We start from the raw sequence: 24,587 nt of genomic DNA on the forward strand, positions 1-24,587 counted from the left end.
GACAAGACAACTCAGTTTACAGCTAAACTGAGCCCAGAGGATCAGAGAGATGGAAAGGAAATGTGACAATAGAACAGTGAATGACAGAGAGAGAACTACAATGCTTAGTATGATTTTAATAAGAACAAAATGTTGTCAAATAAAATTACAAAATAATAAAAAACAAACAGTAAGAATGTAAGAGTCAAAAAGAAAAAACAAAAAAGGTGTTGCCAGGACGCTGTATCCTCAGCAACCACGGCAACAAGCCCAGTCTCTTCACCGCATTTCCCAAGTCTCCACACACACACACACACCATACACACAAACACTTGAGTGTGTCCCGAACAAGTGTTCACTCCAGACAGAAGAAGCGAAAGAACCAGGAGAGATGGAGTGAGAGGGGTCTTTATTCCTCCCTCCCTGCTTTACTCACTCCATCTCTTATCCACCTTCTCTCAGAGCTGAGTTCAAGAGTCTCTCTCTCCCACTCTGCAGCGCCAAGGTCATTCTCTATCCATCCGTGTATGTCTAGGCAGGGTTGGGAACTGAAGAACTAGAGCTTAAGGTAGGACTTCTGAAGGGATTTACTAATGTAAGGAGTAAGATATGTCTAGTCCACTGTTGGTGGGTTACTGTAGATTGGGGAACATAAGCCAGTGATGGAACATGAACGTGCAGGTGTGTGTGTGTGCATACGTTGCAGTGTGTATGTGTTTCAGGGGTGTGGTGGGAGAGTCCTTGTCAGAAAACGGGTACTGACAAAAGGATGAGGAAGAAGACGAGTTGAGCGCCTCTGCAACACACACTCCATCAGCCAATCAGATATCAGCTCCTCCAGGACTCGCTGCAGTGGATGGCGCCACCTGCAGGACAGAGACAGGTCAGCAACTACAAGCCAGCGTTTCAGCCAGTGTGTGTGTTTTTTACCTGCTATCTGGAGATGTAGGTGTAGGTCCGTGAGGGGGACCGGCCCTCTGACTGGCCATTGGTCGAAACATTCAAGAAGTCCCAGATGAGGATGGTGTCGTCATGGGAACTGCTGATGATCTGGAACTCGTCAAACTGCAGCCGGAACACACGTCCCGAGTGCTCCTGAAAACAGACGCATATATTACCATGACAATCACCTCAAACACCTTGACAGAGACACACACACAGAAACTCACCACCAGTGTGCGCAGGCACAAGGTGCTGGCTGGGGCTCGTGGATCCAGAGCAGCTTGCAGATCCCACACCTTGATCTTACTGCAGAGAGAGGAGACAACGTCAGAACAGCAGTGTGTGTTTTTGTTGGAAGAAGACAACGATCAATAAGTAAACTGTTTTACTGTGTGTGTGTGTCTCACCCGTCGTAGGCACCACTGACGATCCTCTTGTTGTCGAAGCGAATGCAGCGGACCAGTTCCTCATGACCCTCCAACACCCGCAAACACGCTCCACACTCAATATCCCATAACCTGGAGCACACACACACACACACACACACACACACACTACAGTTCATCAGGGTTCATACAGTCAAATTCAAGTACTTCTTCCTCACACTAATATTTATTTTCAAGGACAATCCATTTGTAATAGTTGATATTATGCAAATGTTTCTAGTCACCACCAGAATGGGCTTTCAACCTCATTCTTAACAAAACAAACTTTGTACTCATTACTACTTGAAAGTTGTAGTCAATAATACATTGTTTCACTACATACATGACATACAGTCAGTATTGATGATGTAATAGTAGTGATGAGCAGAGTTTTGGGACTCTGGTGAACACACATTTCCTATTCACGTTACTCAACCATTCCAGCTTAATGACTGTGTTTATTGGGCCTTTGGGAAGCTATTTAATAGCTACGAAAAAGCCCCTTGCTTCTGACTGGCAGTTTTAGTGTCTCCGGTCAGGTGGGCTGTGTGAGGGAAAACTGCACGTGACCGGCAGGAGCACGCCTGCTGCTTGGTAAAACAGAATATCGCGGGCGTCCCATGAATGAGACGATCAGCAAAAAAGCTCTGGTGGTTGAAGGGGAAAAAGTCACAATGTTGAACAGGCGACAGCACAAGATACAGCGTTGTGGCTCTCCAGGGCCCAGCCCCCCCCCCTTCACGTGGCTCTCCAGGGCCCAGCCCCCCCCCCTTCACGTGGCTCTCCAGGGCCCAGCCCCCCCCCCCCCTTCACGTGGCTCTCCAGGGCCCGGCCCCCCCCCCTTCACGTGGCTCTCCAGGGCCCAGCCCCCCCCCCCCCTTCACGTGGCTCTCCAGGGCCCAGCCCCCCCCCCCACGTGGCTCTCCAGGGCCCAGCCCCCCCCCCCCCCCCTCACGTGGCTCTCCAGGGCCCAGCCCCCCCCCCCCCCCTTCACGTGGCTCTCCAGGGCCCAGCCCCCCCCCCCCCCTTCACGTGGCTCTCCAGGGCCCAGCCCCCCCCCCCCTTCACGTGGCTCTCCAGGGCCCAGCCCCCCCCCCTTCACGTGGCTCTCCAGGGCCCAGCCCCCCCCCCCCCTTCACGTGGCTCTCCAGGGCCCACGTGGCTCTCCAGGGCCCAGCCCCCCCCCCCCCCCCCCCTTCACGTGGCTCTCCAGGGCCCAGCCCCCCCCCCCCCCCCTTCACGTGGCTCTCCAGGGCCCAGCCCCCCCCCCCCCACGTGGCTCTCCAGGGCCCAGCCCCCCCCCCCCCTTCACGTGGCTCTCCAGGGCCCAGCCCCCCCCCCCCCCCCCCTTCACGTGGCTCTCCAGGGCCCAGCCCCCCCCCCCCCCCCCTTCACGTGGCTCTCCAGGGCCCAGCCCCCCCCCCCCTTCACGTGGCTCTCCAGGGCCCAGCCCCCCCCCCCCCCCTTCACGTGGCTCTCCAGGGCCCAGCCCCCCCCCCCCTTTCACGTGGCTCTCCAGGGCCCCCCCCCCCCCCACGTGGCTCTCCAGGGCCCAGCCCCCCCCTTCACGTGGCTCTCCAGGGCCCCCCCCCCCCTTCACGTGGCTCTCCAGGGCCCAGCCCCCCCCCCCCCCCCCTTCACGTGGCTCTCCAGGGCCCAGCCCCCCCCCCCCACGTGGCTCTCCAGGGCCCAGCCCCCCCCCCCCCCCTTCACGTGGCTCTACATTTCAAATCTACATTTGCCCAGCATTTTAGCTATCGATGTGACGTTTGGCAGCTCGCCTGGAAACCAGAATGCGAAACACGTGAGGAAATAAAACTACATTGTCTGCCTGGAAATTAATTTGCAAGACCAATACATTACGCCGACATATTTAATCATTATCTGTTCAAGAAACAACTTGAGAAAATGTCTGATTTTCAAGGTACTCCAGTACCTTGATTTAAGCACTTCCAAGCACCTTGTGCGAACCCTGTCTCATGACCGACAGACATTTTACTCAGACACCAGTCCCACAGCACCCCGTAAACCTAGTGAAACTAGAAAACACACTCCCCTACCGTATGGTGTTGTCTGAGGAGCCGCTGACCACTAGTCTGTCTCTGTACTGAAGGCAGGCGATGCCTCGCTTGTGTCCGTTTAGAGTGCGCACAAACTCACACGTACTGGTGCTCCACACCTGCAGGGGGCAGCAGAGACACTCTGATATGATGCCCCACATCAATATGAACATGAAACACCAATATCCACTACTGTATAGACATGGAAATACTCAATGTGCACAAACATACACAGAAGCCCCATATTCTATATACCAAGATGGATCTAATCACACTGTTCTCCCACACACCCATCCCACCTTAATGGTGCGGTCTCCAGACGCCGACACAATGTATTTGTCGTCGAAGTCGACCACGTTGACGGCGGCTCGGTGCCCCACGAGGACGCGCCGGAGGCTGATGTCGGTGGGCGAGGCCATGTCCCACACGGCGATGGAACGGTCCTTGGAACACGTCACCATGAGACCGTTGCAGAAGCGCAGGTGGAGCACCGCCTCGTTGTGATGGATCAGAGTGTTCAGTACTTCACCTGACGTCACGTCCCACACCCTGAACGGACGGGGGAGGAGAGAGAGTGTCAAGGGCAAGAGGGATATGATAGGGAGGGAGGGGGGGGAGACTTATTGGTGAAAACAACGCAGAGTCCCAGTCACACACACAGACCAGCCATTAAGAAGGTTTTCATTGAGTTCCACTGCTCACCAGGGGGAGGGGATCAAACACGCACTCAGAACACACTGGAATCAAGTGCCCGTCAAGCCGCTGCTAAGGAAGTGAAGTCACATTTTCCTTGGATACCTCTAAGGGAGAGTGAAGTAATGAGTGTGTGAAGGTTGAGTGTCCGTATGCAGCAGGCACTGCCATGTGTTGGCACACAGTCTTGCCTCATGTTGAGCATTGTGAAAATGTTACCTAACCATCTTGACGATCACTCAACAGTCAACAGTTTTTACACTGTCAAAGATAGACCTACCCTGGAGGGTGGCAACTGTTGACGATTTAATTGAAAAAACGCTCTTCAGGCAATGCCTACAATCAGTGTGTGTTTACAGACAATTGCACAGACTGTATGAAGTGGTAAAGACTGGCATTCACAGATGGTGGATAGCGCAGTGTAACACACTAGCTATAATACGTGAGGAGGAAGGTTTCAGACATATAGCGAAATCTCAAGGCAGAGTGCAACCAGAAGTCTCTCCATGTTTGGCTCCTCAGAGGGCTGGCTAGTGTGACAGTTGAAACTAACCGTGACGCAGTGTGTGATCGCGTCCCAAATGGTACGCTATTCCCTATATAGTGCATTACTTTAGACCAGATCCCTATGGGCCCTGGTCAAAAGCAATGCATTTCATAGGGAATAAGCTGCCATTTGGGACAGTGATTGAAGACAGATCACAGATGGCTAAAGGAATGGGGTAAAGCAGAGCGATGTGGAGACGGATGCACACCGACACGGTTGGCTACCGTGACTTTTTAAGTCACGTTTCTAGGATGCTAATGTAGGGATTATGTGTATTTCCATGGAGCTGACGGTGAAGAAGTCATATCGCAGTTAGATAGGTGTGGAGGTATCATAAAGGTGTCCCAAAATGCCACTGTATTCTCCATATACAGTAGTGAACTACTTTTGACCAGAAACCTATAGGTCCTGGTCAAAACTAGTGCACTACAGAGTGAATAGGTGCCATTCGGACGAAGCCTAAGCGTGCGTGTATGATGACAGCTGGGTCATACCTGACAGTGGAGTCGGAGGAGCCAGTGACAATGACTCTCTCATCATACTGCAGACAGAGCACAGAGCCTGTATGACCTGTCAGGATCTTCAGACACTCCAGAGACTGCTTGTCCCAGATCTACACACACAGAGACAGAGAAACAGAGAGCAGGAGATTTGGGTCAGGGTAAGAATGAGCTGGTCTCAGAGTATTGACCATGCTCCATTTCCCTGCAGTGTGGAGGCATCTTTGTACTGCAGCTCTGGAGCTGGGCAGGCTAGCCCTTTCCTGGGTACCTCAGTCAGACACAGTCCCCCCCCTAAAATAATAAAAAGACGAATCCTCACGCCCCTCCCTTTCTCCCTCCAGGAAAGATGAGTGGAACAATTACTCCTTTCATATTTTAATTCATGTCTGTTCTCAGAGAAAGACAAGCTGCTGTTTCATTTCAAAAGTAATAAATACCATGATGATTCATCCATCTTGTCCTGTCAAAAAGATTGGCACAGTCGCACACACACACCTTTATGGAGTTGTCTCTAAGGCCACTGATGATCTTATCGTCGTCGTACTGGAGGCAATAGACTCCTTTACTGTTCTCTGACCGACACTGGATTCTCTGTAGGTTGTGTCTGCCACACCGCCAGTTAGCCTCGATAGTCTACACAGGAAGAGGAGACCAGGGGGGGTTCACAGGGAGTGGGAAGAAGAGAGAAGGGATACACAAGACAACAGGGCAGGTAGAGAAGAGAGAGAAATTAGTGGATATGTGAGCGAGGAAAAACAAGAGATGGAGACTGATGGGGAGAACAACAAGGTGAGAGAGAAAAAGATCTATTTTCCATCAAGGTAATCAGCCTTTTCAAGGTCTATAGGTACACAACACACTTCCAAATGGCATTCCCTCTAGAGTACACTACTTTACACCGGAGCCCTATGAAACCAAAAAGGGCTAGGGTTTGTTTGTGGACGGAGCTCCAGTCTTACCTCTATGTCCTGGATGATCTTGGGGTAGAGGGAGTGGTAGTAGGAGTTGGGCGGGACTTCTGTCGTTCGGTTCTTGAACAGATACTTCTCCCTTAGATGACGGACAGAACATTAAGCCAATGAGAACTCAAATTTCAGAATTCAAAAGAAGTGAAATTGTTTGAGTGTGTGGCCGCTCACCACTGGTGCCTCTCTGACAGGCCTTTCCAGAGGGGGTCTGTGCGGACCATGCGTTCTATGAGTTTCTTCCAGAGCATGCCCTCTGAGATCACCCTCTGCCACTCCTTACACACCAGCTCCGCGGAGCACAGAGACTGTGCGTCCAGGAACGACAGGATGTTCTCTGCTATGTGGTCCAGACCCTGGGCTAGAAAGAAATACAGAGAGGGAGAAAGAAGGTGCAAGTGTGACTCAGTGTGGGAGAAGATCTGAATGTGTGTGGATGAGTGTGAGAGTTCAGAAGTCAGTGGTGTGTGTTGTAAGCATTCAAATGAGTTTGTTGGAGAATTTTAACGTGTATGTATGTGTGTGTGTGTGTGTGTGTGTGTTACCTGGCAGTGCTGTGATGAAGTCACGTTGAAGCATGGGTTTGAGGTAGGAGTTGATGTGGCCGTGTTGGTAGTGGCACATATGGGAGATGAGGTGTTCTACAAACTCCACCTGGTCAGTCTCAGACCACTGGTCAAACAGGGCGATGCACTGCTCCTTCTCCTTGTCACAGTTCCCCTCTGACGGACGCTTACGAGAGCCTGTCATTACAGGACCATTACTAAGCTGACAGGGAGAGGACAGAGGGGTTACTGACACACACGGGATGTAATGCCTCCCTGATACGCATCTCTCCCCGATTCAAATGTTTAAAACAAGTGCATTGGTAAGCGGACCCCAAACCAACCCAAATGTAGCATCAGTTGGTCAGAAAATCGATTCAAACTTTAGGAATTGCTGGTTCACGTCTTTTGTTGTTCCTCGTTTTACATTCCTTCTACTTTCTGAAAATACCTCATCTTTAGTGACAACTGATGCATCCTCTCCTTCAGTGTAGCACTGCATGTAACTGTTGACAGTCAGTTAGCTGTCTTTTTACATGCTAAACAACCCCAGTCAATATCAGTAGCCTAGTCAACCTGAGCACAGCTTCTCACGCTGACCAACGCGAGGTAGACGACCTGCTCCAGATCTTACATCTGCTCCTGAAAGTGGGTCGGTAGATGCCTAGTGTCCCGTATGGCTCTAATCTGACAGTGGTAGTGGGGTGGTAGATGCCTAGTGTCCCGTATGGCTCTAATCTGACAGTGGTAGTGGGGTGGTAGATGCCTAGTGTCCCGTATGGCTCTAATCTGACAGTGGTAGTGGGGTGGTAGATGCCTAGTGTCCCGTATGGCTCTAATCTGACAGTGGTAGTGGGGTGGTAGATGCCTAGTGTCCCGTATGGCTCTAATCTGACAGTGGTAGTGGGGTGGTAGATGCCTAGTGTCCCGTATGGCTCTAATCTGACAGTGGTAGTGGGGTGGTAGATGCCTAGTGTCCCCTATGGCTCTAATCTAACAGTGGTAGTGGGGTGGTGCCACGTTTAATGTCACAGTTCTTCAGAAAGGCCATTCTACTGCCAGTGTTCGTCTATGGAGATTGCATGGCAGGAAGCTCGATTTTATACACCTGTCAGTAACAGGTGTGGCTGAAACAGCTGAATCCACAAATTTGAAAAGGGGTGTCCAAATACTTTTGTATAGATAGTGTACATACACCATAGACAAATCATTGACACACAGAAGTCAGCTCTGACAGATTCAGCTCCGAAAGGCCCAGCTCATGAGCTCCATCTGCAGTAGATTTTAATTTAAAAACGGTTCATGTTTACGCAACAAATACTAATGCATCAAATAGTATCGTTGTACAGTTAAACCAAATCATTTCAAACTAAAGCGTATCGTTCCTGTATAGTAGACCATGTCTCTACATACGGATCCAATCGTCTTGAATAGGAAAGATGCACATCCCTAACACACAAATGCACATTGAGTTCCCTTCCCACTAAAACAATTTCACATTGCCATAACCTAAGTGTTTTTCAAGGACGATTGATACATTTTATGATTTAATCTCTAAAACACATGACATAGATGACATACTCATAATCCACCTACACACACCTTGGTGAGAATTGTGGTTTTCTTTGGGGAGAGGTCGTCTACGTGGTTCTGGGACTCCATGACTGATGTGTTCTGTATGGAGAAACGACAACAACATGACTGATGTGTTCTGTATGGTGAAACGACGACAACATGACTGCCGTGTTCTGTATGGAGAAACGACAACATGACTGCCGTGTTCGGTATGGAGAAACGACAACAACATGACTGCCGTGTTCGGTATGGAGAAACGACGACAACATGACTGCCGTGTTCTGTATGGAGAAACGACGACAACATGACTGCCGTGTTCTGTATGGAGAAACGACGACAACATGACTGCCGTGTTCTGTATGGAGAAACGACGACAACATGACTGCCGTGTTCTGTATGGAGAAACGACGACAACATGACTGCCGTGTTCTGTATGGAGAAACGACGACAACATGACTGCCGTGTTCTGTATGGAGAAACGACGACAACATGACTGCCGTGTTCTGTATGGAGAAACGACGACAACATGACTGCCGTGTTCTGTATGGAGAAACGACGACAACATGACTGCCGTGTTCTGTATGGAGAAACAACGACAACATGACTGCCGTGTTCTGTATGGAGAAACAACGACAACATGACTGCCGTGTTCTGTATGGAGAAACGACGACAACATGACTGACGTGTTCTGTATGGAGAAACGACAACAACATGACTGACGTGTTCTGTATGGAGAAACAACAACATGACTGACGTGTTCTGTATGGAGAGACAACAACAACATGACTGACGTGTTCTGTATGGAAAGACAACATGACTGAAGTGTTCTGTATGGAGAAACGACAACATGACTGAAGTGTTCTGTATGGAGAGACAACATGACTGACGTGTTCTGTATGGAGAAACGACAACATGACTGATGTGTTCTGTATGGAGAGACAACATGACTGATGTGTTCTGTATGGAGAAACGACAACATGACTGATGTGTTCTGTATGGAGAAACGACAGCACAGGTTTATAATATGTCCGTGTCCCTTACACACACTTCATCTGAACCAGTGAGACTATTGAGAGCCCTGTCCAGGTGTGTATGGATGTCGGTAGAAGACAACCATACAAGGTATTTCTTTCAGAGGATAGACGTGCTACCTCATCTGCAAAAATCTAACTCATATTGCACAGTATGGCTTTAGACTCGTGGTCACCAACCTTTGAGTCAAGATGTAAGATTATTTTTTACATTAAGAAAAAGGACGTACAAAAAGTCATGCCTACGCAATATTAACCAATTAAAAACAGTTCTGTAGCAATGAGGTTTGTGCATTAAGCCACAGGCCCAATACATTATCACTGCTTGAATGGCCCTACCAATGTTGTTTTTCTTCTCAGAACATTTTGAAATGTAAAAAGTTAAATAGATAATTTGTTGTGTTACTTGAGGCACAGCTAAGGGAGCATAATAATTAACTTTCTTTTTTTTACTGGACTGATGACCTGCATCTGATGATCAGTCTGAGGGGAGGGAGGGAGCAGTGGTTAGGCAGCCTCTCACCCGAGTCACTGTCCCTCCGCCCTCGGCTGAGAAAAGAGGATACAGTCGTCCAGCTGATGGCGAAACTCAAGTTGCACTGCATTACTTCTGTCTCATGCACCAGTTCAAGTTACTCCTACGATCAGAAAAATGTAAATATTCCTTGATATTAAAAAAAGCCAAGGCGCTAATATTAACAATGCAAACTTATGGGAACACTTTGCCTTACTCATTACAGCTGCAGTGCTGGTTGTAGGATGAGTGGAAGTAAGGAGAACAACGCCTTTTATAAGCTATAAAATGCATGAACAGTCTTAACAGTGCTGAAATAACTTAAACGTGACCTTGCTCAAAAACAGCAGCTCTTTTCTGTATTCATTGAGTCTCTCTAGCCATCGTTTTAAAAAAATTGGAAATCTCACAGTATCAACTTTGCTGTGTGTTCCAGGCTTCTTTTTACAGTCTACGGCTCCAGGAAACTGTTCAGACGTGGTGATACGAGCTATCTGATTGGCCAGTGGTAGGCCTATAAGGGCACTTGATTTATGCTCTGGGCCTGCTGGGTAGGGGAGTTCTACCTTCAGATACATTAAATGGCTAAACATGGGAACACTTGGCATTCCCGGCACTAGGACTGCTAACTCAACAAAAAATAATGTTTGGTGATCAACTAGGAACGCCGTGGATATCGACCAGTTGGTGACCACTGTTTTAAACCAATAGTAACAGGACAGACAGACAGGTACACAGACAGACAGACGGGTACACAGACAAGGTCAGGGCTGATGCAGACACTAGCAGTTCAGTACAAAGCAGACAGACCGGTGGTGTAGAGAGAGCAGCCTAGGCCATAGGGGCAGGCAGCAAGTGACACCCAGGCAAGCATACCACGGAGCCTCACTACGCCTAACAGGCAGGGTGGGCACCCCCGGTCATACACACCTCCAGGAAACCTCACACTGCTCCCCAGGCAACATGCTCTGTTAGCCTATCCTTATTGTCCCCACAGCCAATTCCGCAATTCTGATTCAGATTAACTGAACAATTTTTACCAGGTGAACCTGTGCAATAACCACAGAATTTGGCTTTTTTTTTTTGTTTTATAAAAAATAAAAACATGCAAAGCTTCCTCTTTACAGTTGCGAGGCAGGGAGAGACGTAGCCTAGCTACCGGAAGCTTAACTTTCACTTCGATCAGTACTTGCTAGGTTTGGCCAGGCTTGATAGAAGCATGTTCCTGTGATTCATGTATTAGCCTATTACGCTCACAGTGGTTTATCATCAATGTTCAGTTTATGGAGTAACGTTAACAATCTTTTGGAAGCTGGCCTGGATCTACCTTGGAGCAGAAGATGCCAGAGAGGTGCCTGAGAGAAGAGCAGATTTGGGGGGAGGGAGAGGCGGGAAGGCAAAAGGGCCATGGGAGGATGCAGGACACAGTACATGGTGGTGTGGTGTTAGGGGGTGAAGAGGAGGGAGGAGAGAGTGGGGCAGCAGGTAGGTCAGTCAGAATTAAGAGGAGAGAGTAGCAGAACCTGGTTGTGAGCCCGGGTAGAGGGGATGCTCTGCAGGCACCTGAGTGCACACAAACTCTCTGCCACCGAGGAGCAGCCCAGCCAGAGAGAGCGAGGCACAGAGCTCTGTGAGAGAGAGAGGAGAGAGGAATGAAAGGAGAGAAAACAGGAATGAGACAGGGAGGGAGAGAAAGGGTGATGAGGAGAGAGAGGAAAAGATATGAGGGAACAAGAGAGATGAAGAGGAGGAAAGGAGATGAGGTTTAGAGGATAGATAAGAGCGCAGCAGAAGGAAGAGGATCAGAGACAGAGGGAAAGAATACGTAGATTTAAAAAAAAGAAGTGGGAGAAATGGAGTGAAGACAATGATGACCAAACAGAATAGGAGAGGAAAGAATAGATTGGTGTTGAGGAGAGATATGTGTAACCAAACAAGTGTTTGGGGATGAGGAGAAGAGAAGGGAGGAGGAGTTGGGGGTAGTGAGGGGAAAAACCAGTATTAGAACTACAAGCACATTTGCACAGTGAGCGCAAAAACACACACACACTTTCAAACACAAGGCATAGTTAGACATACAAAAGCATTATTAGATATGAAGTGGGTGGGGATAGGAAGAGGAGTGGGAGGGGCAACAGGCATGTTGGTCAATTTTCTGCCCTCTGATTTTTGTTAATGCCCTGCCCTCTGCTCTGCCATCCTCACACTATGGAAGTGGTTAGTGATTTACATAGGGACAAAATGCAGACACACACAGAAAACAATCTAGAACAAACCCAACATGAGTGAGTGTATATTGCCAAACAATTCAGTGAAAGTAGGCCATATAATATGCCCTAGGTTGGGGAAAGGCTACACCTGGGTAGGCCGGAGGGTAAATAGATCAGGAACATGGAACATGTCCTAGCTCAAGTTCAATGTAGTTTACTTGCAGGGCTAATTTTAAAGTAGTTGTGTTTTAGAGAGGGGTGTGACATTTACCTAAATAGGAAAATGGAAAACTCAAGTCCTGACAGATTCACAAGTTAGTTACAGGTGAATCACTTGAGAGTATTACTCATTTCTGATTCAGCATGAAAGTAATTCCATCCTTGCTGTGGTGTGAGGAGACAGTCTTGTTCTGTGGAATTTCACTTTCTCTGCTGGCTGGAACCAACCAAATCAGTTACTTTTGATCAGTCCCTTTTACTGTAAATATCAGGCTTACGCAAGACATTTCAGTTGTACAACTGACTAGGTATCCCTCTTACTGTACTATAAACTCTGTTTACAGCTTCTAGCTAGCTCTCACATTGCCTGTCAAGACTGGTGATTAGCTGACGTCCTCTAGCAAAAATGATGTAAGACCAACCACTAACAAACTAGAACTCTGGGCCAACAGCTATAACCCCCCGAAATATGATGCGTCTTTTGGGCGGATCATGTGTCTAGTTCAGCTAACTAGCTAAGCAGCTACCAATGAATACTGCGAACTAACGTTAGCTACCTTGGTAAATTGAACGATGACAAGATGAAAAACCAAACAACATCAATAGCTAGCTAACTTAGATAGCTGGTATTTATGTAGCTGTCAAAATGAAGCTACTGAGTGTCAAGTAAATTGAAATGATTAATGAATCACAACACCATAACGTGGTGCCCAACTACTAGCTACGTTAGTAATGGAGTTAACCATTTAAATACCTCTTTCTAACTAGTTAATGTTGATGCCCACTTCCTTCTACGCAGCTTTATAAACACGCACACTAGCTACAATAACATATCGACATTGAAGAGGGGTGGGGGCAACATGCTTCATTCTGTTTATATGATGATCTTAATATACATGTTTATAGCTAGTCATGTATGTTGTGTCCATAGCTAACAGGCTAACTAGTTAGCTAACTAACTATGACACACTGGGCCGTGTGGCGCAGCGTCACTGCAGTGAAACGCTACCCCGAAAATCTTAGCTTTCTTCAGCGGACGACTTTCAGTAACCTTTCGACTTGTTTTTTTATTTTTATTTTTTTTACATGTTACTGGTTCAAATTATCCACTGGAAAGGGAATGGACTGTCCTGTCACTTTAAAATATAGTTAGGTGTCGACGACCTAGTCAATCGCTGGACCAGGATACTCAAGGAAAAACATTGCTCTTTCAGGCCCTCCCTCATCTTTCCTCCAGCTCTCCTGACCGTCGGTTCGAATTGGTACCCCGCCAGCCTTCGATTCAAGGCTCCACGGTTCCTTTTCGAGCCCAATAGCAACCCCGGGGACCTAATCTCACCAACGCTTACCATTAATTCCAACGTGTTGTCCTCCATCTCCGGCTCCATGTTGTTGTTCCCCCCGAATCCCGGCTGTGAAAATAGAAACCCAACCCTGCGTCGGCGGCCTGCAAATGCAGAGACGTCATTAACTTCCTAAACTACAGCTTGGCAGGGCGGTTTAGTGGGGGATGGGGCACTCCCTTCAGAATCACACACTCTGATTGGCCGAGCTAAGCTAAAGAGGCGTGCATTAGCCCCATAATGATTGGCTTGTCGTGCTATCACGGCTTTCCCTAGTCTGCGTTCAGTACGTTTTGACGTTCAATTGATATGTACTGAACAACCAGTTGAAAAACGGGGATGGGTTGGTTGTGGATTGGGGAACGCTGTCAGCATGGCTACTGCCCTTTAAATACAGCACTCATTGCTTCAAGCCACACCTAGCATCACTGAGGTATAATGGGAAGATTTGATTATGCTGAGCCGCGGGGCACCTGGCGAAAGCAGAGGGAGGCGCACCATTCTCAAATCGAACTATAATCTGCACCGCTCGATCATTTTGTCAAGGCAGCATTAACCCTTTTGCATGTGAAACGCAGAATCTTAGTCATTACTACATGTGCTTAATTACGTCACTTTTGTTTTGAGCAGACTTCGCCGTAGGCTTTGAACACGGCACCTGGCTCATGCCTGGGAGCCAGCCCGCTTCCAAATCGAATCAATTTTCAGCGGATACAAAATACGCCTACACTGGCGACCAGGCGGGATTAATTGAAACCCACCAAGAACACTCACCACACCTACCAAATGTACCTCGAAGTCTGTTCAATGTTTTGCAGACACGTGTAGTTCAGTACAAATCGTTCGGCCACGTAGCAAACGTTCCAAGTGAACTGAACGCACCTCCAGTGACACCCCAAACAAAAGGACAAATGGTTGAAGATGTTAACATACTGGGAAACACAAAGCTTTATCAGTAATCATCACTTATTGTAACGATATAAATATCCTTTCTATCAGGCTCAGCGATGACTTGCATTTTACAAGCAGTATGATGAACACTTCGCCTTCCCGGCACCAGGACTGCCAACTAAAAAAAAAACATTTCTGTTGGGTCAGGTAATATTAGAAAATGATGTGAGGGGGCTGATGGGTGGAAGATGTGTGTTGATTGTGGAAACATTCATTCTGCAGTACTTCTAAACACTAAACAAGCAGCAGATCATTTGAAAAGACAGTGGATATAATGGCTAAAATGACAATCTAGGCATGTATCTCTTCAAACAGGGATGTAAAGGCCAACTTGAGCAATGCCTGGGCAAATGTGTTCTTATATATGTGATATATTAAACGTGTAGAATGGGTGATAGGGTTAATCTCCTGAACTCCATGTTCTCCTTACCCTTTTTGACCACTGTTGATCGAGACTTCAGAAACCTGACCAGTGGTCTAACCGAGTACATCTCTGTATTCCCAGTCATGTGAAATCCATAGATTAGGGCCTAATGAATTTATTTCAATTTCCTTATGAACTGTAGCTTAGTAAAAATCTTAAATTGTTGCATTTATATTTTTGTTCAGTATAAAATACATGCACAGGATGGCATATAAACAGTTCACACGTTCTACAGCCACTGAAGCTCATGGGTGAAATAAACATTTTTCATTAGCAGGGGAGCCGGTAGAGCCAGTTCCTCTGGGAACGACACACTCCACATGATTGAGACCACAGTGGATGAGGAGGTAGCAATGGGTTTCAGCAGTTAAAATTTAATACCCCCCCTTCTCTACAGAAACCCAGGTAAAAAATAAAATACAACAGCAGCAATTACCAGTAAAAAATAAAAAGCCTAAATATATATATAAAAAGCATTAAGGGGGGGCAAGGACACGATGGGGGAAAAGAAAGGAAAATACATGTTCTTTACGCGAGGATAGAGTCCAAAGTCTTCATCGGACCTAAGGGGGGGGGTTGCTGCGAGCGAGGGTTGCTGGGAACTTGCTGTTGTGTCCATTCAAAATGGAGGGGAGAAAAATAAACAAACTAAAACGATTTGAGTCAAGTCCAATCCAACCAGGGGAAGGAACCAGCACTCTAAGGCAGGGATTCACTCAGGATGGGTTGTCCCTCTCTGGATTGAAAGAATATCTCAGTCTTCAGCGTGTGCGCGTTATTAGAAGTGTACATGTATGGGTACGTGTGCGTGTTTCAAATTGAATGCATGTCTGTCTACATGGTCAGTACGTCTCTTTCCACTCGCTGAAAAAAAAAGGTGGCATATTTCTATCCTTATTTCATCATTCTTCACCTTTTTCCCTTCTTTCTCCCCTATTCAGTCCGACTACCTAGTAGTCATCTAAATCAAAACACTCGTCGTCCTCCGCCTGGTAATCTATGGCCTGGAAATCCACCCTGTACCGCAAGCATCCTGAAAGAGAGAGTAAGAAAGAGTCAATTATCTGGATAAAGACTGAACAGTCATTACTAATATTAGGTTCATGAAGTTGACCTCATGCTGTGAACTACCGCCACAACATGACCGTAACAAAAGGACACCATGTTATAATTGTAGAAAACAACACCTGGTTGGTGTGGACTCACCCCCGATGCCACCGAAGCCCTTGACAAACTGAGACCCTTCCTGACTCTTGTCTGTGACGATCTCCAGCGTGGCTCCAAACTTCTTGTAGTTGTTGGCAAACCACTCCAGCAGAGGCATGCTTTCAATCAGCTCGTGGTCCTGCCCAGTCTGAACATGCACGCACACACGCACACACACACACAAATGGACAGGTTTGAGAGGGTAAAGAAGTGTAAACAAGTTAACACCAAATTCAACCATCCGAATGGGTTCAGAGACAAAGAGTTGTGAAGGCAACCGTGAGTGTACCTGCGTGTGGGTGTGAGAACAAGGGATAGAGAACAGGGTTTACCTCCTTGTCTGTGAAGTGGGACTTGTCCTTCTCCTGCTCTGGTGTTAAATACAGAGTCTTCTCATCTGAAACACAAAGGACGATGGAGACAGTGTGTTCTCTTCTCAGTTGTTCTACTTCATAGTGCCAGAGGATATACTGCACATGGGGAGTGTGTGTGTACCGTTTTCTGTTCCGACACTCTCAGCCCCGTGCAGGCGAAGAATATAGCGCATGGTGTCTAGGTTCTCATAAACGATGAGGATCTCCACAGCCCCCATCTCCAGGGCTTTGAGTGTGTCCTCCACCCCAAAACAGTACTTCCCCGTGTCCTGACTGATCTCATCAAAGTACCGGCCTGCAGAGAGTGAGCGAGTAGGAGAGAGAGAGAGAGCAAGAATGGAGGGGAAGACAAATAAAGGATAGAAAAAACAAACATTTAGTGATGGAGAATGGGAAGCAATCATCACACTAATTATCATTACCATTCACAAGGAAACAATCTGCACTAACCCTAACAAAAACACCTAACACAGACACACATTCGCTGGGATAACCCAAAATCTAACCTCAACGTGCCACAAACAGACCTATGAGCTTCTTTTCCTGGATGAACTTGACGTTAGAGAGGACCTCTGCCGACAGCTCGATGGCCTGGTTGAAACCGTTCTCCCCTCCGTACGAGATGTCCACCAGCTTTAGAATCTTTGCCTGTAACCTCTGCGCGCACACACAACAGGGGTCAGTGGGCCGTGAAATGCTTGATTCACTCAGAATCAGAAAATCAGAGGAATTGCGCAAAAAGCATCAACCTGACAAAGAATGAACTGATCACAGTATGGATTAATGCAGCATAAACCACGGATTATCTAAAACACACACACTTACAGGGTCGAACATGTCGGACTGGCTGAGTTCAGTCTTGAAGTCGGCAGACCCTGCTAGGACCATTCCGGCCACGTTGACCTTGTCGTTGGCCACATAGAGCTGGACAGCTGTCTCAGCCACCTTCCTCACATAGTTGTGTCTCTTCTCCATCCTCAGACGGGCAAAGCGCAAAGCAGACTGACCTCCTCTGCCTATGAGAGAGAGAAATTGTATTGACTAAAGGGTATTTATTGGTGGGGGACAACATCTCTAATGTTCTTGTTCTCATCTCTCCGTGTGTGTGATGAACGAAGCGTACCGTGTTTCTTGGGCAAGTCCACAGTGAACTTGTGCAGGACCTCTCTAGTGTTCCCCTGGAGCGTCCCGAATAGAGCCCCACTACCATCGATCACTATGAAGCCAAACTTACTGTCATCAGACAGCAGGGCTGTCAACGCCTGGAGAGAGGAGAGAAGGACAGAGGGCATTTCCATTACAATTGTCTCTAGAGACAATTAGACAACACACATACAGGAGACAGACACGATTTGAGCTCCTACCTCAGTGTGGAACTTGTTGTCACAGAGGTACAGGGAGGTGTTGATGGGTTTAAAAGGCTCAAAGTCAATGTTGACTTTCTTCTCTTTGCCCTCGTCTGTCACGATGGTTCCACAGTACACCACCAGGCCATTAGGCGGCACTGCAGGAGAGACACAGGGATTATCAGTCAGCACAGGCAAGACCCAGTGACCCATTGTAAAAACAAACAAAGAACAGACCCTTGCTGTAGCTTTAGAGTCTGCTATGAGGAGGTCAAGGCTTCAACATCACACAACTATGCAGTCAGTCACTCACCCTTGTTGTATAGCTTTAGTCTCTGCTGTACAGAGGTGATGGCCCCGAGCACAGAGAGCCTGTTGACTCTGCTCTTGATGTTGGAGGCTGTGCCAAACTCATCTGCCAACATCTTGGCCACTCTGGAGATCTGGTCCTTAGGGGGGATGATCAGCGAGATCATACTGGTTCCATTACTGAGGAGAGGGGGACAGGTGGTTAGACAACCTAAATACACACATTCAGTTGTGTACATAACTGTCTTAGTCATATCTCAAACTCTGAAAGAAAGGAATATGTGTCCACAATCAAAACATTGTTGATTCTGTCATTTTACCGGATCTACCTTTGTGTGACACTGGCACCCTTCAACATTGACACCACTGGCAACCAAACATTACCTTCCACGGTCTGAAAGGTGAGGGAGGGGGCACACAGTTTCCATGCAAGCTCTGTCCTTGACACCAAAGACTGCGCTGAAGTTCCACTGAGCCACATTGTCTGCATTCACTATACACGCTGCATACAGACGGGTAGCTAGCTGGCTTGTGAATATAGGTCAAATGGTCAACCGTGCATGTTTGTAACGTTTATAGAGGACAGTTGATTCTGCGTCAGTGGACAACAAGAATACTTCAGGAACAACGCCGTCCCTTTTGCCTAGTCACAGCTCGAGGAAGCCACGACGCTAGCTTTGTCAACTACGTATCAAAATTAATATGGATGACCGCTAACTAACGTCACACATCGTCACCAAAGAAAGAATAGGACACGGCAATTGGATTGCTGCTTGCTACTCATCGAGTATAGATTCCATGCTTTCCACTTCCAAGTAGAAGACACGCTCAATGCCATATCTTGATAGCAAGCCAACATCGTTTACTAACTGCTAAGTCTAGCGCAGCATATGAGAACATAGCTGTGTTTGAATACCCATACAAACATACTGTATACTACATACTTAATGAGTATATACTATCATTTCATTTTAGTATACTATAAACGAATGGTATCCTTTTCAGTTGAGCGTACAAGCGATTCGCCTGTCTACTGGAAGTCGATGCTGCTTGCTATTGCAACCTCTTTCTAGCTCTTTAGCATAAATTACTAGCTAGACATTTAAAATTCAAATCTGGAGTGCCAGAGTGCGCTCCAAGCCTTTGTAAATTCAGAACGTTGTCAGTTTGAAAATTCAGAGTGTTTCGCTCTGAGCGCACGCACACTGCCAGGCAATGTCACTGGATGCTCTGGCCGAGGAGTAGGGTTGATCCAAGCGTTCTGACCTCAAAACGGCAGTCAAGCTAACTTGCTACTTCCTGACACAAATGAGAGAACACCTCAATCTGACCGTTTTACTCACCCTAGCAGAGCTGGTTAGGCTGTTTTCATGTTATCCAGAGCGTTGGTGACTGTAACAGTGCTGCTGGCAACAAGTTAATTACTATTTTTTGCCGATGTTTACTGACACCGGCCATATTCAACTGGTTTATTCTGCGCTCTGCACCGGTACACTCAGACGAGAGTGCTCTGAAATCGGAGTAGATAGCCACAGCGAATTTACGAACGAAACCGAATGTCCATTGGGAACACAAGACTACACTACTTAGCTAAACTAAGAATGACGAGAACAATCAAGTCAATAAACGTTGGATAGTTAGTTAGATGGCATTTTGTTGATATACTGGCAAGGTCGATATATTAGTAGCCAACTAACATTAGGTAGCTAGCTAACATGGTACATACTGTTGTAACCATATGCTATACGCAAGGAATTTAAATTTGTAAAAAAATATATTTTTTAAAAGTAATTAAATGTAACTTTTATTTAACTATGCAAGTCAATTAAGAACTAATTATTATTTAAATGACGGCCTACACCAGCCAACGCCCAATTGTGCGCCACCCTATTGGACAGCCTGGATTCGAACCAGGGTGTCTGTAGTGATGCCTCTAGCACTGAGTTGCAGTCCCCTAGACCAGGATAGCGTAGCCAAATACATTTAAACTCCGTTTTTCACAATTCCTGACATTTAATCCTAGTAAAAATGCCCTGTTTTCGGTCAGTTTGGATCACCACTTTAAGAATGTGAAATGTCAGAATAATAATAGAGAGAACGATTTATTTCAGCTTTTATTTCTTTCATCACATTCCCAGTGGGTCAGAAGTTTACATACGCTCAATTAGTATTTGGTAGCATTGCCTTTAAATTGTTTAACTTGGGTCAAACGTTTCGAATAGCCTTCCACAAGCTTCCCACAATAAATTGGGCGAATTGTGGCCCATTCCTCCTGGCAGAGCTATTGTAACAGAGTCAGGTTTGTAGGCCTCCTTGCTCGCACACACTTTTTTAGTTCTGCCCACAAATGTTATATAGGATTGAGGTCAGGGCTTTGTGATGGCCACTCCAAAACCTTGACTTTGTTGTCCACAAGCCATCTTGCCACAACTTTGGAAGTATGCTTGGGGTCATTGTCCATTTGGAAGACCCATTTGCGACCAAACTTTAATTTCCTGACTGATGTCTTGAGATGTTGCTTCAATATATCCACATAATTCTCCTCACTCATGATGGCATCCATTTTGTGAAGTGCACAAGTCCCTCCTTGCAGCAAAGCACCCCCACAACATGATGCTGCCACCCCCGTGCTTCACGGTTGGGTTGGTGTTCTTCGACTTGCAAGCCTCTCCCTTTTTCCTCCAAACATAATGATGGTCATTGGGGCCAAACAGTTCTATTTTTGGTTTCATCAGACCAGAGGACATTTCTCCAAAAAGTACAATCTTTGTCCCATTGTGCAGTTGCAAACCGTAGTCTAGCTTTTTTTATGGCGGTTTTGGAGCAGTGACTTCTTCCTTGCTGAGAGGTCTTTCAGGTTATGTCGATATAGGACTTGTTTTATTGTGGATATAGATCCTTTTGTACCTCCAGCATCTTGACGATGTCCTTTGCTGTTGTTCTGGGATTGATTTACACTTTTCTCACCAAAGTACGTTCATCTCTAGGAGACAGAGCGTGTCTCCTTCCTGAGCAGTATGATGGCTGCGTGGTCCCATGGTGTTTATACTTGCGTACTATTGTTTGTACAGATGAACGTGATACCTTCAAGCATTTGGAAATTGCTCCCAAGGATGAATCAGACTTGTGGAGGTCTACAATTTTTTCCTGAGGTCTTGGCTGATTTCCCCATGATGTCAAGCAAAGAGGCACGGAGTTTGAAGGTAGGCCTTGAAATACATCCACAGGTACACCTCCAATTGACTCAAATTAGGTCAATTAGCCTATCAGGAGCTTCTAAAGCCATTGCATAGTTTTCTGGAATTTTCCAAGCTGTTTAAAAAGGCACAGTCAACTTAGTGTATATAAACATCTGACCCACTGGAATTGTGATAGATTATTTCACTTAGAATTGTTGGAAAAATTACTTGTGTCATGCACAAAGTAGATGTCCTAACCGACTTGCCAAAACTATAGTTCGTGAACAAGACATTTGTGGAGTGGTTGAAAAACGAGTTTTAATTGACTCCAACATAAGTATATGTAAACTTCCGACTTCAACTGTATATCCATACTATGACCAATAGGCATCAAATCAAATTGTATTTGTCTCATACACATGGTTAGTAGATGTTAATGCGAGTAGCGAAATGCGTGTGCTTCTAGTTCCGACAATGCAGTAATAACCAACGAGTAATCTCACCTAACAATTTCACAACAACTACCTTATACACACACAAGTGTAAAAGGGATGAAGAATATGTACATAAAGATATTCTGACTTCCTGGCATTCTATATACTCAATTTACGTCACAAATAGTACGGTTAGTATGAGTATTAGGACACAGCTAAATGTGATTACCACACCAACACGCTGTTCTTCAAGACCCTATCCACCGTAGCCGGCGTTTTCAGCTAGGTAACAGCTAGCTGACATGTCGCTAACGTTAGTTAAGCCGGACATCAACACACAAACAACCGAGCTAGCTACAAATAGCACGGCAACCAACATAATAAGTATACGATGAACATCGAATACTGGTGGGAACTAAAGTTAATTACAATGTTGGCTGTGTTAGCAAGCTACCATAGCTAAGCTACCACTCCCAAATCCGGCCTCACTTATCCAGCTGTTATCACATGGTCCATTCACGTCGGCATATCGACACTCAGGTACACACCGTATTCAACCACTTACCCACGGGCAGCTTCCAAACTTTTAATCAGTTTCTTGATTTTCCATATCTCCACGTTCCTGTCTGCCGCGTTAGGGTCATCCGCCATCTTTCCTGCTGTAATCGCGTCAGCACCTAAAAGAGAATAACGTTAGCTGGCTAACGTTACATCGGGTTTTAGGTTGCCAGGGTGACAGTTGTGTACCCCTCGGAGCTAGAAGCGGGTGTCCGAGAGGGACCTGGATCAGCAGTGGTGGACCTACCCGGATGAAGAAGACTATACCCCGCTTGCTTGTGTCGGCAAAGTGCGCGGAAAAATTAGGCCTATACACTCTTCCCAACCTATTCGTTATATAACGTCGCAACCCGACCAAACTTCGCCTCACTTCATCAATAAACAATTAAAATATTCAACTGTCAACCCGTTCCACCTTGCGTGCACAAACACAATCGACGACACCGTACCTGCCTCGGGCAACGCCGCTCCGGTCTCTACGCTACGGCTACCACGCTAGCTGAATCGGTCCTCAGTGAAATGACGGCTCCTCTACACAAGCTTCGCGTGGTGCGATGATGTGATTTCGGTTTTTCTCACTTCCTGGAAACCGCGTTGAAACGGTGAGTGACTTTGTTGGTTGGTCAAAACTTCCTGTTGGTCATGGATATCTGCACGGTGATTGGAGTGATGAACTATTATACGAAAATGGGCGGGGACATCTCAAAATGTTTCACATGGGATTTGTAGTCAAAATTATATTTTACGACGGATCACAACTTGAAGTTCACTTGAACTTCTGTAGTGACTTGAATAGAGAAAAAACATTAGCGAGCTAAGCAATGTCATGAAATGAAAATATCCATCAGTCATAATATCACATTACCAAAGTTTGGTCGGTGGAATAATGGATTTTGTCAGTTATGGAAGCCTCTAATTTCCTCTATATACTACTTTCCTTTCTCTATATGTACTTTCAAATTGCATAAAAAAAAACTATTTATATTGGCAATGTAGAACAAAATATACAGTATTTCTTCCAAAGTAAAGCCCAGTGTTGCACCACTAGATGACAGCATTGATTCACTAAAGAAAGCAACTTTATGGTACTAAACCAGTACCCGTGTGTGTGTGTGTGTGTGTGTGTGTGTGTGTGTGTATGTGTGTGTGTGTGTGTGTGTGTGTGTGTGTGTGTGTGTGTGTGTGCACAACCCCTCCTGCTCCTCCATACATCTCAGATTCCATTCTAATTTCCCCTCTGCACTGATACCCATATTACAGACAGTAAATGATACAGCAGTTTGCGAGGCAGTCTTCCTCCAATACAATATAAACACCCATGTATCACCCTCTGTCTGCCATCAGAGCTGTAATCTGTCGCCTGGAAACGGATCTGGCCTAGTGTTCAGTGTTCTGGTCAGACAAGTGACATTTTCCCCAACTCAACAGATTCTCTGCAGACAGGGTCAGAGTGATATCATTCTGTTACTTCAGACAGGTAAAGGGGAGTCAAGGAGAGAAACTCATGTTCTGTCTTTGTGTACAGTAGTAGACCCAGAAGAAACTGCAACCTACAATGACCTCCAATGATTTCTGATGACCCCTCTAAGGTAGAGACAACCATATGAGAGAGGTTGGCTGACCATGTGTGTGTGTGGGAGGGTTATGGCGAGAGCGACCCGACACAGATGCCATCAGGTCCGCTCTGCTCCACTTTCCATCTGTGACCATCTGCTAGAGGGAGGGAGGGAGGGAGAGGGACGGAGGGGATAGAGGGAGGGAGGGATGTTGAGGTGTTCAAGGGCATCCCTGTGCTTGTCACAAACTGAACAAATGGGGAGGGGATGGGTGGTGCTTTGGGTTGGATGCGGTGAGACACAAAGACACACGCACATATCACTATGTACCACACCCCACACCTGCTCTCTGTCCCTCATGTCACATTCAGTTTAGTGCCAACCAGGAGACTGTAAGAGCTGACATACACAGTACAATAATTGGAGCAGACAGAGGTAGCAGTGACAGGGCACTGGCCTAATCCGGACCTAAAGCAGGACAAACACAAAAACTGACCTTGGATAAGTGCTGAGGGGGAACTATATTGATGACTCTGACTCAGAATTTACCACATACTGGTGGAGTTCAGAATCCTGAATACTGAATGTGTCAAATGATTAAACCAGTTAGTGCTTCATTCTCATTTCCATCAGCACAGGGTTTATTAAGCCTGGGCCCGCCTCTTTCTTAACATCAATGACTGCGTAAATGGAGCCATG

The 24,587-nt window shown here is 46.6% G+C and overlaps 2 protein-coding genes across 7 annotated transcripts; both read right to left on the minus strand.

Moving 5' to 3' along the window:
• Positions 1–99: 99 nt before the first annotated feature.
• Positions 100–14,355, minus strand: LOC139390630 (F-box and WD repeat domain-containing 11-B). Of its 4 annotated transcripts, XM_071137880.1 has the most exons (14): positions 14,335–14,355; positions 13,558–13,642; positions 8,262–8,333; positions 6,660–6,882; positions 6,289–6,475; positions 6,109–6,199; positions 5,645–5,782; positions 5,141–5,259; positions 3,706–3,955; positions 3,407–3,525; positions 1,329–1,439; positions 1,149–1,227; positions 910–1,074; positions 100–845 (listed from the first exon to the last, which is right to left on the minus strand). In XM_071137880.1, exons 2-13 carry the CDS (start codon positions 13,594–13,596, stop codon positions 913–915), a joined length of 1,590 nt encoding a protein of 529 aa, XP_070993981.1. In that variant the 5' UTR covers positions 13,597–13,642; positions 14,335–14,355; the 3' UTR covers positions 100–845; positions 910–912. The 4 variants fall into 4 exon arrangements, with proteins under 4 accessions (XP_070993981.1, XP_070993980.1, XP_070993984.1 ...); XM_071137879.1 differs by lacking the exon at positions 14,335–14,355 and having other exon boundaries at positions 13,558–13,700; XM_071137883.1 differs by lacking the exon at positions 14,335–14,355 and having other exon boundaries at positions 6,660–6,877; positions 13,558–13,610.
• Positions 14,356–14,475: 120 nt separating this feature from the next.
• On the minus strand, positions 14,476–22,916 carry LOC139390969 (eukaryotic peptide chain release factor subunit 1-like). Of its 3 annotated transcripts, none has more exons than XM_071138403.1 (11): positions 22,580–22,866; positions 22,340–22,451; positions 18,166–18,341; positions 17,871–18,010; positions 17,630–17,768; positions 17,332–17,522; positions 17,034–17,163; positions 16,628–16,801; positions 16,465–16,529; positions 16,133–16,280; positions 14,476–15,959 (listed from the first exon to the last, which is right to left on the minus strand). In XM_071138403.1, the coding sequence occupies exons 2-11, from the start codon at positions 22,423–22,425 to the stop codon at positions 15,877–15,879; spliced, it is 1,332 nt and encodes a 443-aa protein (XP_070994504.1). In that variant the 5' UTR covers positions 22,426–22,451; positions 22,580–22,866; the 3' UTR covers positions 14,476–15,876. The 3 variants fall into 3 exon arrangements, with proteins under 3 accessions (XP_070994504.1, XP_070994502.1, XP_070994503.1); XM_071138401.1 differs by having other exon boundaries at positions 14,479–15,959; positions 22,782–22,893; XM_071138402.1 differs by having other exon boundaries at positions 14,482–15,959; positions 22,786–22,916.
• Positions 22,917–24,587: the final 1,671 nt, after the last annotated feature.

The sequence above is a fragment of the Oncorhynchus clarkii genome, chromosome 31 (genome assembly GCF_045791955.1).
Source record: "Oncorhynchus clarkii lewisi isolate Uvic-CL-2024 chromosome 31, UVic_Ocla_1.0, whole genome shotgun sequence".
NCBI classification, from domain to species: Eukaryota; Metazoa; Chordata; class Actinopteri; order Salmoniformes; family Salmonidae; genus Oncorhynchus; species Oncorhynchus clarkii.